Source organism: Erithacus rubecula, assembly GCF_903797595.1.
Source record: "Erithacus rubecula genome assembly, chromosome: 11".
NCBI lineage: Eukaryota > Metazoa > Chordata > Aves > Passeriformes > Muscicapidae > Erithacus > Erithacus rubecula.
Genome location: NC_136663.1, coordinates 15,022,360 through 15,036,418, shown reverse-complemented (window position 1 = coordinate 15,036,418; position 14,059 = coordinate 15,022,360). Strand labels below are relative to the sequence as shown.

Here is a 14,059-nt window from a genome sequence, read left to right as displayed (position 1 = left end):
TGACTCATGGTGCATCATCCAGACACTCCTCAAATGCTGGCAGCTTGTTTAATGTATGTAAAACTAATGCATGGAAGGAGTGTAATAACTCCTTTGGGCACTTTCCCAGCCATCACTCATTGTCTGACACTGATACCAGAGATATCTTGGTTCTGCCTGTTCTATTGACCCTGTAGCTATAGGAGGTGGCAGCACCTCGGAGAGAACACTGAATATACCTGCATTTGGTTTTATTCTGACAACCTCTTGCTAAAATTCAGAGAACTCTTGAGGGAAACTGTGTTGTTTGGGGTTTTCATTTACTTACTGAAGAATCCAACTCAAATTTCTTGACACTGAGAAAAAATGCAAAATTTTGTTTTTCCTGTAATTCAATAATGAAAAAGAATGATTTAAGCAACTTCTAGGCACTGATGTTTATATTATCTTCTTTCAGATCCTCTTCTTTCTTTTATTATCTCTTCTTTCCCATGGTCTTCAGTCCATCTTGTTTGTAGTTAAAATTTCAAGTTTTTTTACTGATTCACTTCTGAATGCCACATGGAAGACTGTAAAACTGTGATGAGCTTATGCATCTTTTTGGTCAACTTGAGGCCTATACCATAAGCTGCCTGCAGCAGTGCTTGGCTGCTGAGTTTCACAAAGCGTAGTTAGATGCAGAAGTGTTGTTCTGCTTGGATGGTGGGCTGGGGGATCTGTTTCTAGCTGACATCTCAATTCTGTTCAGTTGGGAAAGGGAAAATTCTGAAAGAGTGGACGAAAGGTGAGTTTGTATGGTAGTAGTGTATCCTGAAGAGTTAATCTAACATGGTCTGTAATGAATTAAGGAGATAGGAAAATTCAGAGACGGGAAGGAAGACAGTAAAAGAGCAAGTGAAAACCTTTGTCATCCTGATACTGTCTCCTGCCTCTGCTGCCTCTTGGACTCAATCTGGATATTACCTGCTTCACAGGATGGCACCAAGGCTGAAAGACTCATGTTGGCAGCATGAGGTAGCTCTCTGTCTGGTTGGGCACTGACTTTCAGCTCACAAATTCACTTTCTGATTTTTGGATAAGGTGATCTTTATCTTTTCTCATGTACAGCATTCTCACTTTGGCAATGAGCTGCTTTCTGTAGTCTGGCACAGAATCCCACGGTGTGTGAGAATTTCCACGACTTGCTTTCCAACTGAATCTTGCCCTGGGTTCCTAAGGTGGCAAGACATTCACATCCTGGGCTCAGCTGCTTTTCATCTGAGACACGAAACTGAATATGGAAAGTTTAGCTTGGGATATGTACTTGGTTTAAATGTACACTTACAGCTGCTTCCTTACTAAAAAGTAATGCTGTAAGGCTATTTTTCACTATGCTGTGCCTCACCTAAGGATAATGCCCACCCTTTTTATCTATTCACCCTTAACTTTTGTCACTGGAGTGCCCATTGCCACTGGCACTATGTAGGGTAGTGGCTGCTGGTAGCAGTGCAGGAGCTGGAACAAACAGCTGTGCCATTAATCATCACCCTGAGACATTTTGAAGGGGTGTTAATTCTTACAGGCAGCATTTTTGTGGTGGCATACTTGGGCACAAGCAAGTCTTGGACCTCTTGCTATAATGTGCTACCAACATGATATAGAACCCATAGGAGTCCTGTGTGAGTTTATAAAGACTGGTTGAACCTAGTCTGGCCCACAAGCCATGCTTTATGTCCCTTTTGTACACAGTGAAGCCAGGGCAAGTGCTGGTTTGAAGGGAGTGATTTACCCTCTTAATCTCCTCTTACTGTCCAGGGAAAGTTAAGTTGCATTACCTTTCTGCAATATGTCACTGGCTTGTTTGTTTCCTTTTGGTTACGGTTTCATTGCTGAATTCATTGTAGGTGATCACTGATGCAGCTGTAAGAGGCTGGGCAAGGAGCACCCAATTACAATGGGTAATTGGTCCCTTTGGATGCATTGCCAAGGCTTTACAGGCAATCTGATTTGCACGGCAGTGACCCGCATTGCAGCCCTCTGATTTGCTCTCTGCCTCTTGCAAAAATCTCTCAGAGACTTTGGGAGGTTTCCAAATCAAGGTGTTTCCTACCATCTGAGGACAGGGTTTGGTTATCTGAGAACTGGATTGGTTAAAAGCTTTTACTTTCTCACTCTTACTGGCACAAAGCACACTCTGCTCTCCCATCCGAGGAGAGCAAAGCAGGGGGATGTTGGAAGGTGGAGGAAATCTTCCTGTTGCATTCAATGAACATAACAGAAGAACAGAGAAAGACTTATAAAATAACAGGTTATACCTTAAGTAGGTCCTTATATTTTTCTTCCAGATCAATGGAGAACAGGAACTATTCCTTTGTCAGTGAAATTCTCTGAGGATTTTCCTTTCTAATAAAATATTATGAGATAATGAGCTGTAGGTTTGCAGCTGACTTTTGTGCAAGTGCTGACTGTGGCTGGGTGTCTCTCAGTTCCCTACACTGTCTGTCAGCTCTTCTAATGGCATAGAAGCCATCAGTGTTTAAAGGAAGAACAGCAGTATTTTGTTTCTTAGTGAAGTGGGGAAAGATGATTCTGGTGAGAAAAAATGGCACATGGTAACAAAAAATGAACAAAAAAAGCATTGCTTTTAGGAGATGATGACGAATATAAAATACTCCATTATGCTTCACCTTTGGAATTTCTAACACAGTTAGAAATAGATGTATGTAGGATGCTTATCCCAGCACCAACAAACCCCTCCTCTATCTCCAAATTTGCTACTTGATGATTGGCCTGGAGACTTTAACATCCTATTTGTAATTTTTGCCATTTTTGTAATATTTGTAATAATGCCATACAATCCAATTCAATACCTATGCTGTAGTCTTTCTTGGATTGCATACTTTTATAATCTCCAGTTAATTAATGAAAAGGAAGTGATATATAGGTCAAGGAAATCTCATCTGAATTGGTTAATACTTGTAGTGACTAATGCTCACTTAACAGTGGTTTGCCAAAGAGAAATGAGAGGAAAAACCTGAAGGGATTTCTAAGGCACTTTCCATGTTGAAAGATCACTTTCCAGGGCGTGTTCCCCTGTAGACTTATTCCATAGACCTCCCACTAGTGGCAGATATTGTCGTGTTGTCACAGAAGGACATCTCATTTCAGAGATGCAAATTTACAATTGCACAACCTGTGTGTGTAGGGAGTTTCAGCCCAGCACCTCCTCTCTACATTTTTTTTATCCTCAAGGTGCATCTCATTACAGACGTCATGGGAGACTGAATCATTGCAACAGCCAAGTAGTGTAAAGTTCTTCTGGAAGAGCACTTGACACATTTTCACAAGTGCTCATAACAAGCTGGCTGCTTGATTTAATGCTAAACCTCTAATGACAACTGGAACAGACTGAAAATAAATCCACTGTGCTGCTAGTGTTTGCTTAAATGTAAGAATTCTTGCACTTAAAATGTCCTGAGTTCTTCTAATACCCTGTTTTCTTGTCAGCTCCAAAGAGATTTGATCATAGAGTTATTAAAATTCTTACAGGTTTTGGTTTTGTTTGGTTGTTTTTTTCATCAACAGCATGTTGGGTTTTATTCCTTTCATGGAGAATTTATTTTAAAATGTGGTCCAAGTTTTTCTTCATGTGCCTTCCCCTTCCTTCTTTCAAAGGCAGAGTAGTTACAGTGTATGTGTTGTACCCTGGAGCTCTGCCCCTGGTTCCCATATTTCTCAATGTCCTAGGTCGGGTACAAACAGAAATAGAAAAAGGATGAGTCTTTGATCTGAGGAAGGCTGAGCCTAATTACTTGAGATGTTCTTGTAAAACACAGGTCACTTTGGAATAGCAGATTTCTGTCAAATTCAAATTGCTTTTCTGGCTTTAAAACACTTTTTCTGTCTCTGGTTCTTGTCTGGTTTTAGGAGCCCCTGATGGCTGTGAGCAGGCTTGAGTGGTTGGAAACAGCACCCTTCTCAAAGTGCTAGCCAAAAGCCCAACCAACAGAGCACTCCTGAGGCTCGCTGGAGTTGTCTGGACTAGCAATAAGCAAGAAAGACTCTGAAAATGGGAACAAGCAAGAGAAGCATCCAAGGGAACCCTGCAGAAAGACAGGAAAAACTACCCTGGCAGATGGCTTCCTTAACAGGAGCTAGGGCAAGGCTGCCCTTCCTAGGGCCTCCATGGTCTCTTGGAGAAATCTAGAGGTGATAACCAAGGTCCAGAGAAGGACCTTGGAGGGTATAGGAGGGTAAGAAAGTCAGTGATCTCAGCTGTGTTATGCAAAAGAACCTGTAAGAGTCAGGATGGAAGGGATGTGGTGGTGTGGTTTCCTTGGGAAAAGAGCAGCCCTATTGGAAAGAAGGAAGTCCAGGGCAGCTGGTTTGGGCAATAGTGGTTTAAAGCTCCTCACAGGGAAGTCCCTATAACGTAACCCTGGAGTGCTGAAAAGCTGCAGTGATTGCAGCTCTTGCCTTGAGAGGCCCTGTGTCCACAGCTGCTCTGCCAGGCTTCATGGCACAGTCACTCCACAGTGTTAACTAACAGCTACTTCAAACAGTCTTGGCTGGCTTTTGTTTGGCAATCACAAATAAGCAGGTATTGCTGGGTATTTTAAGCTGGTCTTCCAGTAACATGACAAAACTCTGGCTGTGTTAATAATGTACTAAGTAGTCCAAGTAACCACATGTTCTGTATGTCAAGTATGATTTAGTAAAACCTTCATGAATTCTCTTGGTCAACTTAAAACTTTACCACTTCATGTTATTTAGCTCTTTTTCCTCTTTTCCTTATAAGGTTTGAATTATTTGTTTAAGGTCTTCCTGAGGAAGCAAACAAAACAAACAAAACAAAAAAGTAGCTTCCCATTTTCTAAATAGTTCTCTTCTAATTTTATACAAAACCACATTTAAATTAAATTAATGAATAGTTTCAGCCAACCTAAAACTGCATTTTAATGAAAATTTTAAGTCGTGGATTTTTTCCTCCCTACTTTAATTCTTGTCTTTTACTTTCAAGATTCAGAAAATATCACATATTTCTTTTTCATAGTTGGCAAGCATAGTATCTTTTTCTCCTCTTTCTGAATTAAATATTTTGAAAGTGCAAGTTCTCATTTTTTTTTTTTAATACTGGAAGGCATTTTCATGTTCAGGCTGTGGATTTTGGCTCCAGCAATTTTCCCTTTCCAAGTCTTCTTTGGGATCTATGCATCTTGGGAAATTCTCAGCCAAACCAAAGTAGTGGAGAAGCACTGACATGTGTAGAAGTGATGAGGGTCAGGCTCAGTTTCAGCTCAGTGGTTGTATGATCACTCTAGGGCTTAAAAGTTGTTGATTTTTTTTTTTTGTTGAAGATTTTGGGATGATAAACACATCTGTGTCTAACCTGTTCAACATCCTTGCATTACTGACATTAATTACATCAATTTATTAATCAATCACATTGCTACGTTTTGTAATCAGGTTTCTTTTGTCTGCAAATGACATTTGGTGGTCTCTGTCCCTTGCAGGAGACAGTGTAAAATCCTGTCTAGTGATTCCTTCCTCTCTTCCTATCTTTGTAGAAGTTTTTCAAAAAATCTGCACTTCTGGACTACTTTAAGGATCAGAAATGTATTAGTGAAAATTAGTACAAACATGCTGTTGTGTTTACTATGCCTAAAGGCAAATACAAATTTAAACTGGAAGAGAAATAGGGCTGTAACAAAGCAAATGTAACTTAGACCCCTTAGCAGACAGTTTTTAACTTTTTTAAAAGTTTCTGTGTTGACCCTGTCTGGGTGCCAGGTGCCCACCAAAGCTTCTCTATCACTCTAGTCCTCAGCTGGGCAGAGGAGAGGAAAATAAGAAAAGGCTCAGAGATCAAAATAATGGCATGGAGAGATTACTCACCCATTCCCAACACAGGCAAAGCAGATTTATTGAGGAAATTCCTTACATTCTTTATCAATCAAAACAAGGTAAGATAATACAGGTAAGATCAATTCTTAAAACATCTTCCCCCCACACCTCCCTTCTTCCTGGGCTTAACTTTACTCCTGATTTTCTATACCTCCCTCCCCCAGCAGTTCAGGGGTATGAAAATGGAGTTTTAATCAGTTCATCACATGTAACCCCTGCTGCTCCTTCCTCCTCAGGGAGAGAACTCCTCACACTATCTCCTTCCTCAGCATGGGCTCCTCTCCCCATGTGGCCACAGGTCCTGCCAGGATCCTGCTGCAGTGTGGGCTTCCCAAGGGGTCACAGCCTCTCCTGGGCATCCCCCTGCTCTGACCTGGGCTCCTCCAGGGCTGCAGGTGGGTCTCTGCTCCCCCAGGGGCTGCAGGGCCACGGCTGCCTCACCACGGGCTGCACTTTGGGCTGCAGGGCAATCTCTGCTCTGGCACCTGGAGCAGGTCCTGCCCCCCTCCTGCACTGACCTTGGGGTCTGCAGAGTGGATTCATATATCCATCCTCCATATACTCATTCTTCTCACTGGCTGCAGTTGCACTGGGTATTTTCCCTCTTCTTAAATACATTTTTCCAGAGATGACACCACTGTCAGTGATGGGCTTAGCCTTGTCCACTGAGTCCTTCCTTGGAGCGAGCTGGCATTGGCTCTGTCAGACATGGGAGAAGGCTCTAGCAGAGAATCCACCACTGGTGCCTACCCACTACCAAAACCCTGCCACACAAATTCTGTGAAGACTGTTTTTTTAATTCTTTCCAACTATAGGTTTTGCCATCACATTTGCAAAGTCCATTTCTGTGAAAAGGTGGTTGGCTACCCCAAGGAACTGTAGATAGAGTAGAGTAAACTTTGCAGAGAGAAATCTGCCTTCAGAACACTAGATATTTAGTTTCTATATGTAGGTAGCAGGAAGCAATCAGCAGTGCTGGGATGGCTGCCAGCTCTTCATGGCAGGTGCACCAGGTCTCCTCATAACCTGCACTTTCGATAGATGGGAAGTTAATTTCTCCCAAGAGGCACATGTCTTGTCCATAATTGCATCAAAGCAATGTCATTCAATGGTATTTCTAGATCTGTAACTTATGAAGTGTAACCTATAATCAGTGAAAATTGTCTTCTTCCTCAGATAATAATTTTTGTCACGCAAGTAGTGAATTGCCTGAAATCACTGGATTGCATCACAGCCTCTAAAGCTCCAGAGCTATTGAGCAAGTTACCTCTGGAACTTTTGTGTTTGGGACTTATTATGAATTTACTCATCAGAGATTATGCAATTACTAAATCCCCGTATTTGGCCATGCTCCTTTCAGCTACTGCCTTCTCATGCACTTTGCTTTATGAAAGGAGTCCTAAACCTTTGGAAATTACAGAAGGGAATTTCCCCCATCTGGTTCTGTGTTTCCTGGATGATCAGCTGTATTGCTGTGAGGCTTTATTTACATCCATTCAGAAAAGGTACAAATATGCAATAAAACAATATCTCTTTGTGAGGATGTTAAACATGAAAGCTATTGTTAACTGCCAGTTGATTAACAACTGTCAGTATGTTCCTCATCTTATTGTAGGGCACAGGTAAAAATACTGGCAGTGTCTGACATTCAAGTTCTTTATTTTAATCTTTCATTTTACACTTAAACATGTAAAGGGACAATAATCAAATGGTTGATGATCATAAAATTCCTTCTCCATCTTTCTCTTCAAAAGCCCTTGAAGTATTTTAACCCTTGCATGGAAACCAGGAAGACTGCTCCTGTGCTTTCCGTGATGGGGAGAATGATGTAGTAAGCCCACCCCTCTCCTAAATTTTTTGCCCTGTGAGTGTTTATCAAGGTTGAACTATTGAGTCCTCTTCAGCACTTCAGACTTTCAGCAGGTATTTCTGTGAGTAAAAGTCCTTTGGGATATAACAGAGGAAGTGTATTATCAGGACGCAGCATTTGGTGACCAGAGAAAGTTGCCTCTGGCTGTAGCTTTGCAGATGGTGTCTGAGAGCAGTTTGATTCCCCACCTCTCCTCTTTAATATCCCCAAACTGCTCAGAGCTGTCAGTTCCCCAGTATTATTCGGGAAAAGGCTCAGTTTCCTCTGATGCATTTCTTCTTCTTCCACAGGTCTGACTGGATAGCTCTGCAGCACTGGCATGCAGGCTGTCTTTGCCTCATCTTTTGTTATAAACACAGGAGAGGTTTGAGCCTGTTTTCTCTGGCCCCTGGAGCAATGGCAGAGGAAGCTTAGGAGAGGATGAGAGGATGAACACTTTGTTAATCTGTGCTTAGCTGCTCTGCCTTACTGTGACTGCAGTTGTTGTGTTGAGAAGCTTACAGCAATGTCAAGTCAGGAAGACTAATAAGTCAGGAAACTAAAATAAGAAACAAACAGCTAAATGAGAAAAACACACACACAAAAAAAATCAGGGTTGTGTGGGGCTTGGGGAGTTCAAGATTATGCTCAGAAAGGACCACATCCAACTCAAGTTTGAGTACCTGCAAGGGTGTTCAAACTGGGCTTTCACATCCCATCCTGGGCAACCTGTCCCAGTTCCTCACCCCCTTGCTATGGAGAGGGGCTTCCCTATGTCTTATGGGAATTTCCCTTTTCACAGCTTGTGGCTGATACCTCTCATGCTTTGGCTGTAGCCTCTGAGGAGACTCTGGGCACAGCCTTCCCCAGGCAGGCCCAGGGCAGGCAAATGATGGCCACCCTTGTCCTAGTGGCCCCCTCAGTGTGTAGCCTTTGCACTGCAGTAGTGTCAAGACACTAAACACATTTATATGGCACCTGCAACTGACCCAGGAGCAGGTCTGGAGTCACTGGCCACCCTGGGGCCTGGCAGCCTCACCCCCTGGCTGTGTGCCAGTCCCTGCCAGCCCACATGGCCCCACTTGGTCACACAGTGCCAAAGGAAACCAGGTAGGAAGTTTGGTTGAGTCAGGGTGGATAACAGTCACTGTCCTCTCATTCCCAAGGAGTGATGAACACTTCCCTGGAACATATAAGAACCTCCCTGTTTTTATATATTTTTTTGCCTTCTGTTTGCATTGGGGGTTTGTGGAAGTAAAGACTGATAAGATACAGTTATGTGTCATATCACAGCTAGCAGAGTTTTCTTCAGCTATTTGCATGAAACATATTTTTATTGTTTTAACTACTTTGTACTAATAAACTGAAGGTACTTTGTACACACCAAGTACAAACAAAGTGACAACACTTGAAATTGGGGTCTTGCTTGTCCCTGTTATTCTAAATCTAAGTCTTAACCTAGTTTCCTAAATCAAACAAACCAGGAGATAAAAGGAGCACTATGAGCATGAGTCCAGCTGTGACAAGGCACATTGCCAGCCATGGTCAGGTGTGGGAACCACTGGTGTGATGAGAACTGCCTGAGGGCAGGACCATGGGGTGAGCACTGCCTGAGTAGTGTCATCACTCTGATATCCAAACTGCTGGTACTTAGGTAGAAGGGTCAAAGCTCAGATAAGATTCTGTCCAAGAAGCACTGAATGGAGAAGAAATAGAGCTGTAGAGTCACAAGGAGGACTTGAGGTGGAAGGCCACCTCCATCTGGATAACAGTATGGAAATGGCATATGAAATGCCAGAATTCGGTATAGGTGTAAATAGATTTGGAATCCATGAAACCTATGTTAAAGAGAAAACTGCTATTCTAGTCAACTAGTTTGAGGCATTGCCTAATGCTGACAGATAATCCTTAAAGAAGTGCAGAAATAGCTGCATACTGAGAGCATTGATATTTTTGTAATCTTTTATGGCATTTCACTATGATCCATAAAACAGTTACAAAAAGATGCATACATTAGTACATGGGTTCTTTATTGCCTCCTCCCCATCCTTTGGCCAGTAGCTGTGGCTCTGCAGAGGACCAAGTCCAGCCAGTATTTGTGGTGCCATGGACACTGCAAGGGTGCTCATGTATATCTTAGCCATATGAAATTACCTCAATTCTTGCAATTACACAGAGAAATTAATTTCTCTGAATAACAATCTATTCTAGAGTTTAAGACGTTTCCATTACTACAAAGAAATAATAGGAACTCACCCTTTGAGAGAGGTACTGTCACTCTGTGAAGGATAGAAGGCATGTAATTATGCACTATCTGTCCATGAGCTCTGCCTTAAGAGGAGTCACTTAAAGCTCAGGTTACTCTGTAAGCAGCTGGAGCTGGCAGCAGCTCCTCTGTACACTGGCTGGCCAGGACATGGCCTGCAGCATCTCAGTAGTTTCACACAGATCCCTAAACAGCATGGGAAAGTGCCATGCTGCAGTGTCAGCTCAAGCAATGTACTTGGAGTGGTGACAGAGCCTCTCCCTGGTGGTTTCTCTAGAGCTGTGCAAGGCGATTTTAAGATAGTGTGTATTTTTGTTGAATGTTCAGATGTCATAATACTTTGGTACAGTTTGGGAAAGCAATAAATTACAGTTATTGTTCATGAAGTGCATTGATCCATTCTAGAAAGCACAGATTTGGAGAATATAGGCCTCATTTCAAGTTTCTTTTAAGTCACTGTTTCAGATTAAATAGTTCAGACGTGTAAAAAACTGACAGGAAGTCATGGCAGGGAATATATGATTAAGGAAACTAAATAAACCCATTTCCATGAATACTCAGTGGGTATTCAGTGGGTATTGCCCACGTGTCCTTGCCAATTCTACAGTCCAGGGCTCGGAAAGCAGCAATGTGGAAATCCCGATGTTACTGTGTTGGCCAGCCAGGAATATTCATTAGTACTTTGGTGTTGGTGCAGCTTGTGACCCAGCTCCTGTGAGCTTGCCACATTGAAATGAATCTGGATGGCTCAGCCCACCTCCCTCTGCCCCCAGGTTGGGTTTATTAAATTGGAGCACAGCAAACGCAGAGTTTCTGTAGCTAACAAAATTTACCTACATTTGACTTTCCTCATTTCACAACCCACACTCCTACCCCAAAAACTACATATGCTTCACCCACAGAATCATTACCTCATAGCCCTTTTATTTCCTTTTCTTTTAGACTGAATCTTTTATGTGACTTTAAAAAAGCAGAAACTATTCCCCAGCACACTGTTATCTCCGGTCGTAGTACCCGGAAAGAGTGCTGGGGCCAAATCGGGCACGAAGGAATTTGTTGTGGGGAAACCCGCTGATGACAGTGGAACCCGCCCGTGTGTGAATTCCCGTGGCTGCTGGCAGCCCTTTATAAGCAGGTGGAGGTGCGGCAGGGCTGGCAGGAGCAGCAGGCACTGGCTGGAGTACGGCTGTGTGTGCAGAGGGAATGTCTGGCTGCAGCAGCAAGAGCATGGTCCTGCTGTCCCTGCTGGGGCTCCTGGCGCTGCTCCTGTGGGGCTCCTCGGAAGGTGAGTGACCTCCCGGTGCTGCTCACAGCTGGCAGCAGCACGGGGCTGGGCTGGGGGGGAATGGTTTCAGCAAAATGCAGTTTCATCCCCCTCTGCTGTCACGAGGGAGCTGGATGGCTGGGGTTGGACAGTGAGTGCCCCAGACAGCAGGGCAGCGTGGGCCAAATGGGGTTTATTTACTTGGTTGTTGTCCTTCGCTCCAGCACAAAGCAACCAGGATTGCTGCCTGTCCTACACCAAGGTGCGTCTGCCGCGCTGGGCGCTGAAGGGCTACACCGAACAGCTCTCCAGCGAGGTCTGCGACATCCCTGCCATCATGTAAGCTCCCTTCTCAATTTCTGCTGCTTTTTCTGGCACGTGTTAACCTTGAGATGTCTGTTTGGGCTAAAACAAGGGTTTGAATGGTATAAGCATGGTTTTTCCTGCCCTTTCAAAAAGTTAAATTAACTGAATAAATTATATATTACACCTGTAAACAAACCACTTAACCTCTAGTTGATAGGGACTGCTAATCCAAGGGACATTTATACAATGTCAATAATAAATCTGACTCTTTAGGAATCAGTTGTGCAAACAAAGAAAGGTTTTGTCTCCAGCTAAGGGCCACTCTGGCTGACACAAAGTGCTTCCTTGCCAAAACCTGTAAACAGACACGTAAGTGACAAGGCTTCTTCTAATACACAGGAATCAGACTTTTTTCTTACAAGGTTTTGGCCTAGATGTTGATCTGTTCCCTTAGCTTGACAACAGCTATTCTCTTTAATTTTACAATTTTTTTCTGGCATCCAGCAAAGGTCTTTGCCTAAACAGATCAAATAAATTGAATACAGTTTTATGGTGCAAAAAATGATCCCTGAGACTGAAGTAGCTATTATCTTTAATTTTCTTCATAAAATGTTGGAAGAATTTGAAGCATTCTATGTCTAACTGGTGTTTACAAAAGCAGTTTCTATTGGTCATTATAGAGAGTAACTGTACTCTCCACAGCACTTATTGGCAGGGATTTCTGATTTCTTTATCATTATTTCTTTTCCAGTTTCCACACTGCCAGTGGGCTGAAGGCTTGTGTAAATCCTAAGGAAGGCTGGGTGAAGAAACATCTCCTTTTCCTGAGGTAGGAATTGAAACTTCTAATTAACACCAGGCTGATGAAAACAGGGCATGTATGAAAGGCTGTCTCTTACACCTCCTGAATGCCACTTTTGACAGCATTGGCAAACACATTTGTCTTTCCATCTCCTGTCAGACCCAGCTACTCCTTTCTGGTGTCTTCTCAGGGACAGCCATGGCACATGTCCCTTCTTCCACCTGAGCTATTCTCTCAGGGAAGAAGAGAAACCTGTAATTGAGGCCATTACTTATGCATGCTCTCTCTTCCTTTAACAGCCACAGGCTCAGGAAGATGTCATCCTGACATGGTTTCCAGCAAGGAGCTAAGCACAGACATGGCTGAAGAGCCCTGGGCAGAGACTCTCAGCTGGGATGGTTTGTGCACTGATGTGTGCTCACTCCCCTCCACCTCCTTCTTTGGAACCAATGAACTCTTGAGTTGATTCACTCTTCTGCCTGAGCTAAGCATTATTAAAGTTCTATTTTTACAAAATGTGTGTGTTACTGATAGGACATGGGTACTGTTTTGTAAAGTCTACCTTGAGTTGTTGTACAGAGTGTGAATTTTATTAAGTTTATTTCATGTTGGTTTTGTTTTCTTAAGCATGTGTAAAGCAGGTTATTTATTCTGTTTATTTTGTTATTGTCTTGTACCAAAATGTTTTCTTTAAACTGTAGTTAGCATTATAATACCTCTTGAACTATGGTTAAACACGTTTGTAGAAGAAAAAGGTAACTGGAGATTTAAAAAATAAATATTAAAATCAGCACTTTCTGTGATATGTTTATTTCTTTTTAATTGAGAATGTGACTTGCCCGTGAAATTAATTACTTTTTTAAGAGCCTCCAGCTGAAGCAATGGCACAGGTGTGTAAATACCTGTTAAAGCCATTTCCACCTTGCTCACTTTGTTTGCCCTAGGGGTAGCTATGACCTCCATAGGATATAATTCCTTCCTCATCCCAAGACAGCTGCTATAGATCAAGTTTTTATCTAGCATGAAGACTTAGCTTAATCTTAATCAGACTTGAGAGAACACCTTTTGCCAGTTTTTGTTATTTATTCAGGAGGAACCTTGCACATTGTTACTGGGCAAGCTTCTAACTTATCCACCAAGGAGCATTCATTGAGGTAACACAGTCTGCTCTCAGCTTAAAGGACTTTCTCCAGAGGAGAAACTTGCAGTGCTTTCCTCCCCTTTTTGTGTTTGCCTATGGTATCCTATGGCTTCCAGCATAATGAGGTTTTCCTGATGCAGGAGCTCTTGATGGAGGTCAGGGATGCCTAATAAAATAATGAGACCTCATGGAAGAGATGGGTGCAGGTGGGCTGGGGAAGGCTGTTCAGCTTTTTATGCACTATTACATTGAAATCCCATGTGGACTTCAGGGATGCAACTATGTAGGGTGTGCAGGTGAAGTCTTCTCACTGTCAGCATCAGAGTCTTATGGCAAAATTTACACCTTGCCTTTCAGTCATAGAAATGAAGTACTAATTTTAATTTAATTTAAACTTAAATGCAAAGTATTTTTGGTGCCTTTGAGAGAGGAGCTGAGAGCTACTGGGTTTTTAAAATGGTGTTCATGAGTGTAAGGCTGTTATTTTCTGGTTTCAACACCTGCTAGAACTTGAAAAATCTCTTTGTGGCTCCAAAAATCTTGGAACTGTCAGTTCCCTGTGGGTGAAG

At 42.6% G+C, this 14,059-nt stretch overlaps 1 protein-coding gene across 1 annotated transcript; it reads left to right on the top strand.

The window, feature by feature from the left end:
- Positions 1–10,924: 10,924 nt before the first annotated feature.
- CCL20 (C-C motif chemokine ligand 20) lies at positions 10,925–12,814 on the top strand (the record flags this gene model as incomplete). The annotated part of the gene is given in 6 exon segments (XM_079315302.1): positions 10,925–11,086; positions 11,089–11,140; positions 11,143–11,262; positions 11,466–11,580; positions 12,299–12,376; positions 12,649–12,814. Coding segments are annotated over 6 exon segments (555 nt in total), but the record flags the coding sequence as incomplete, so codon positions are not given.
- Positions 12,815–14,059: the final 1,245 nt, after the last annotated feature.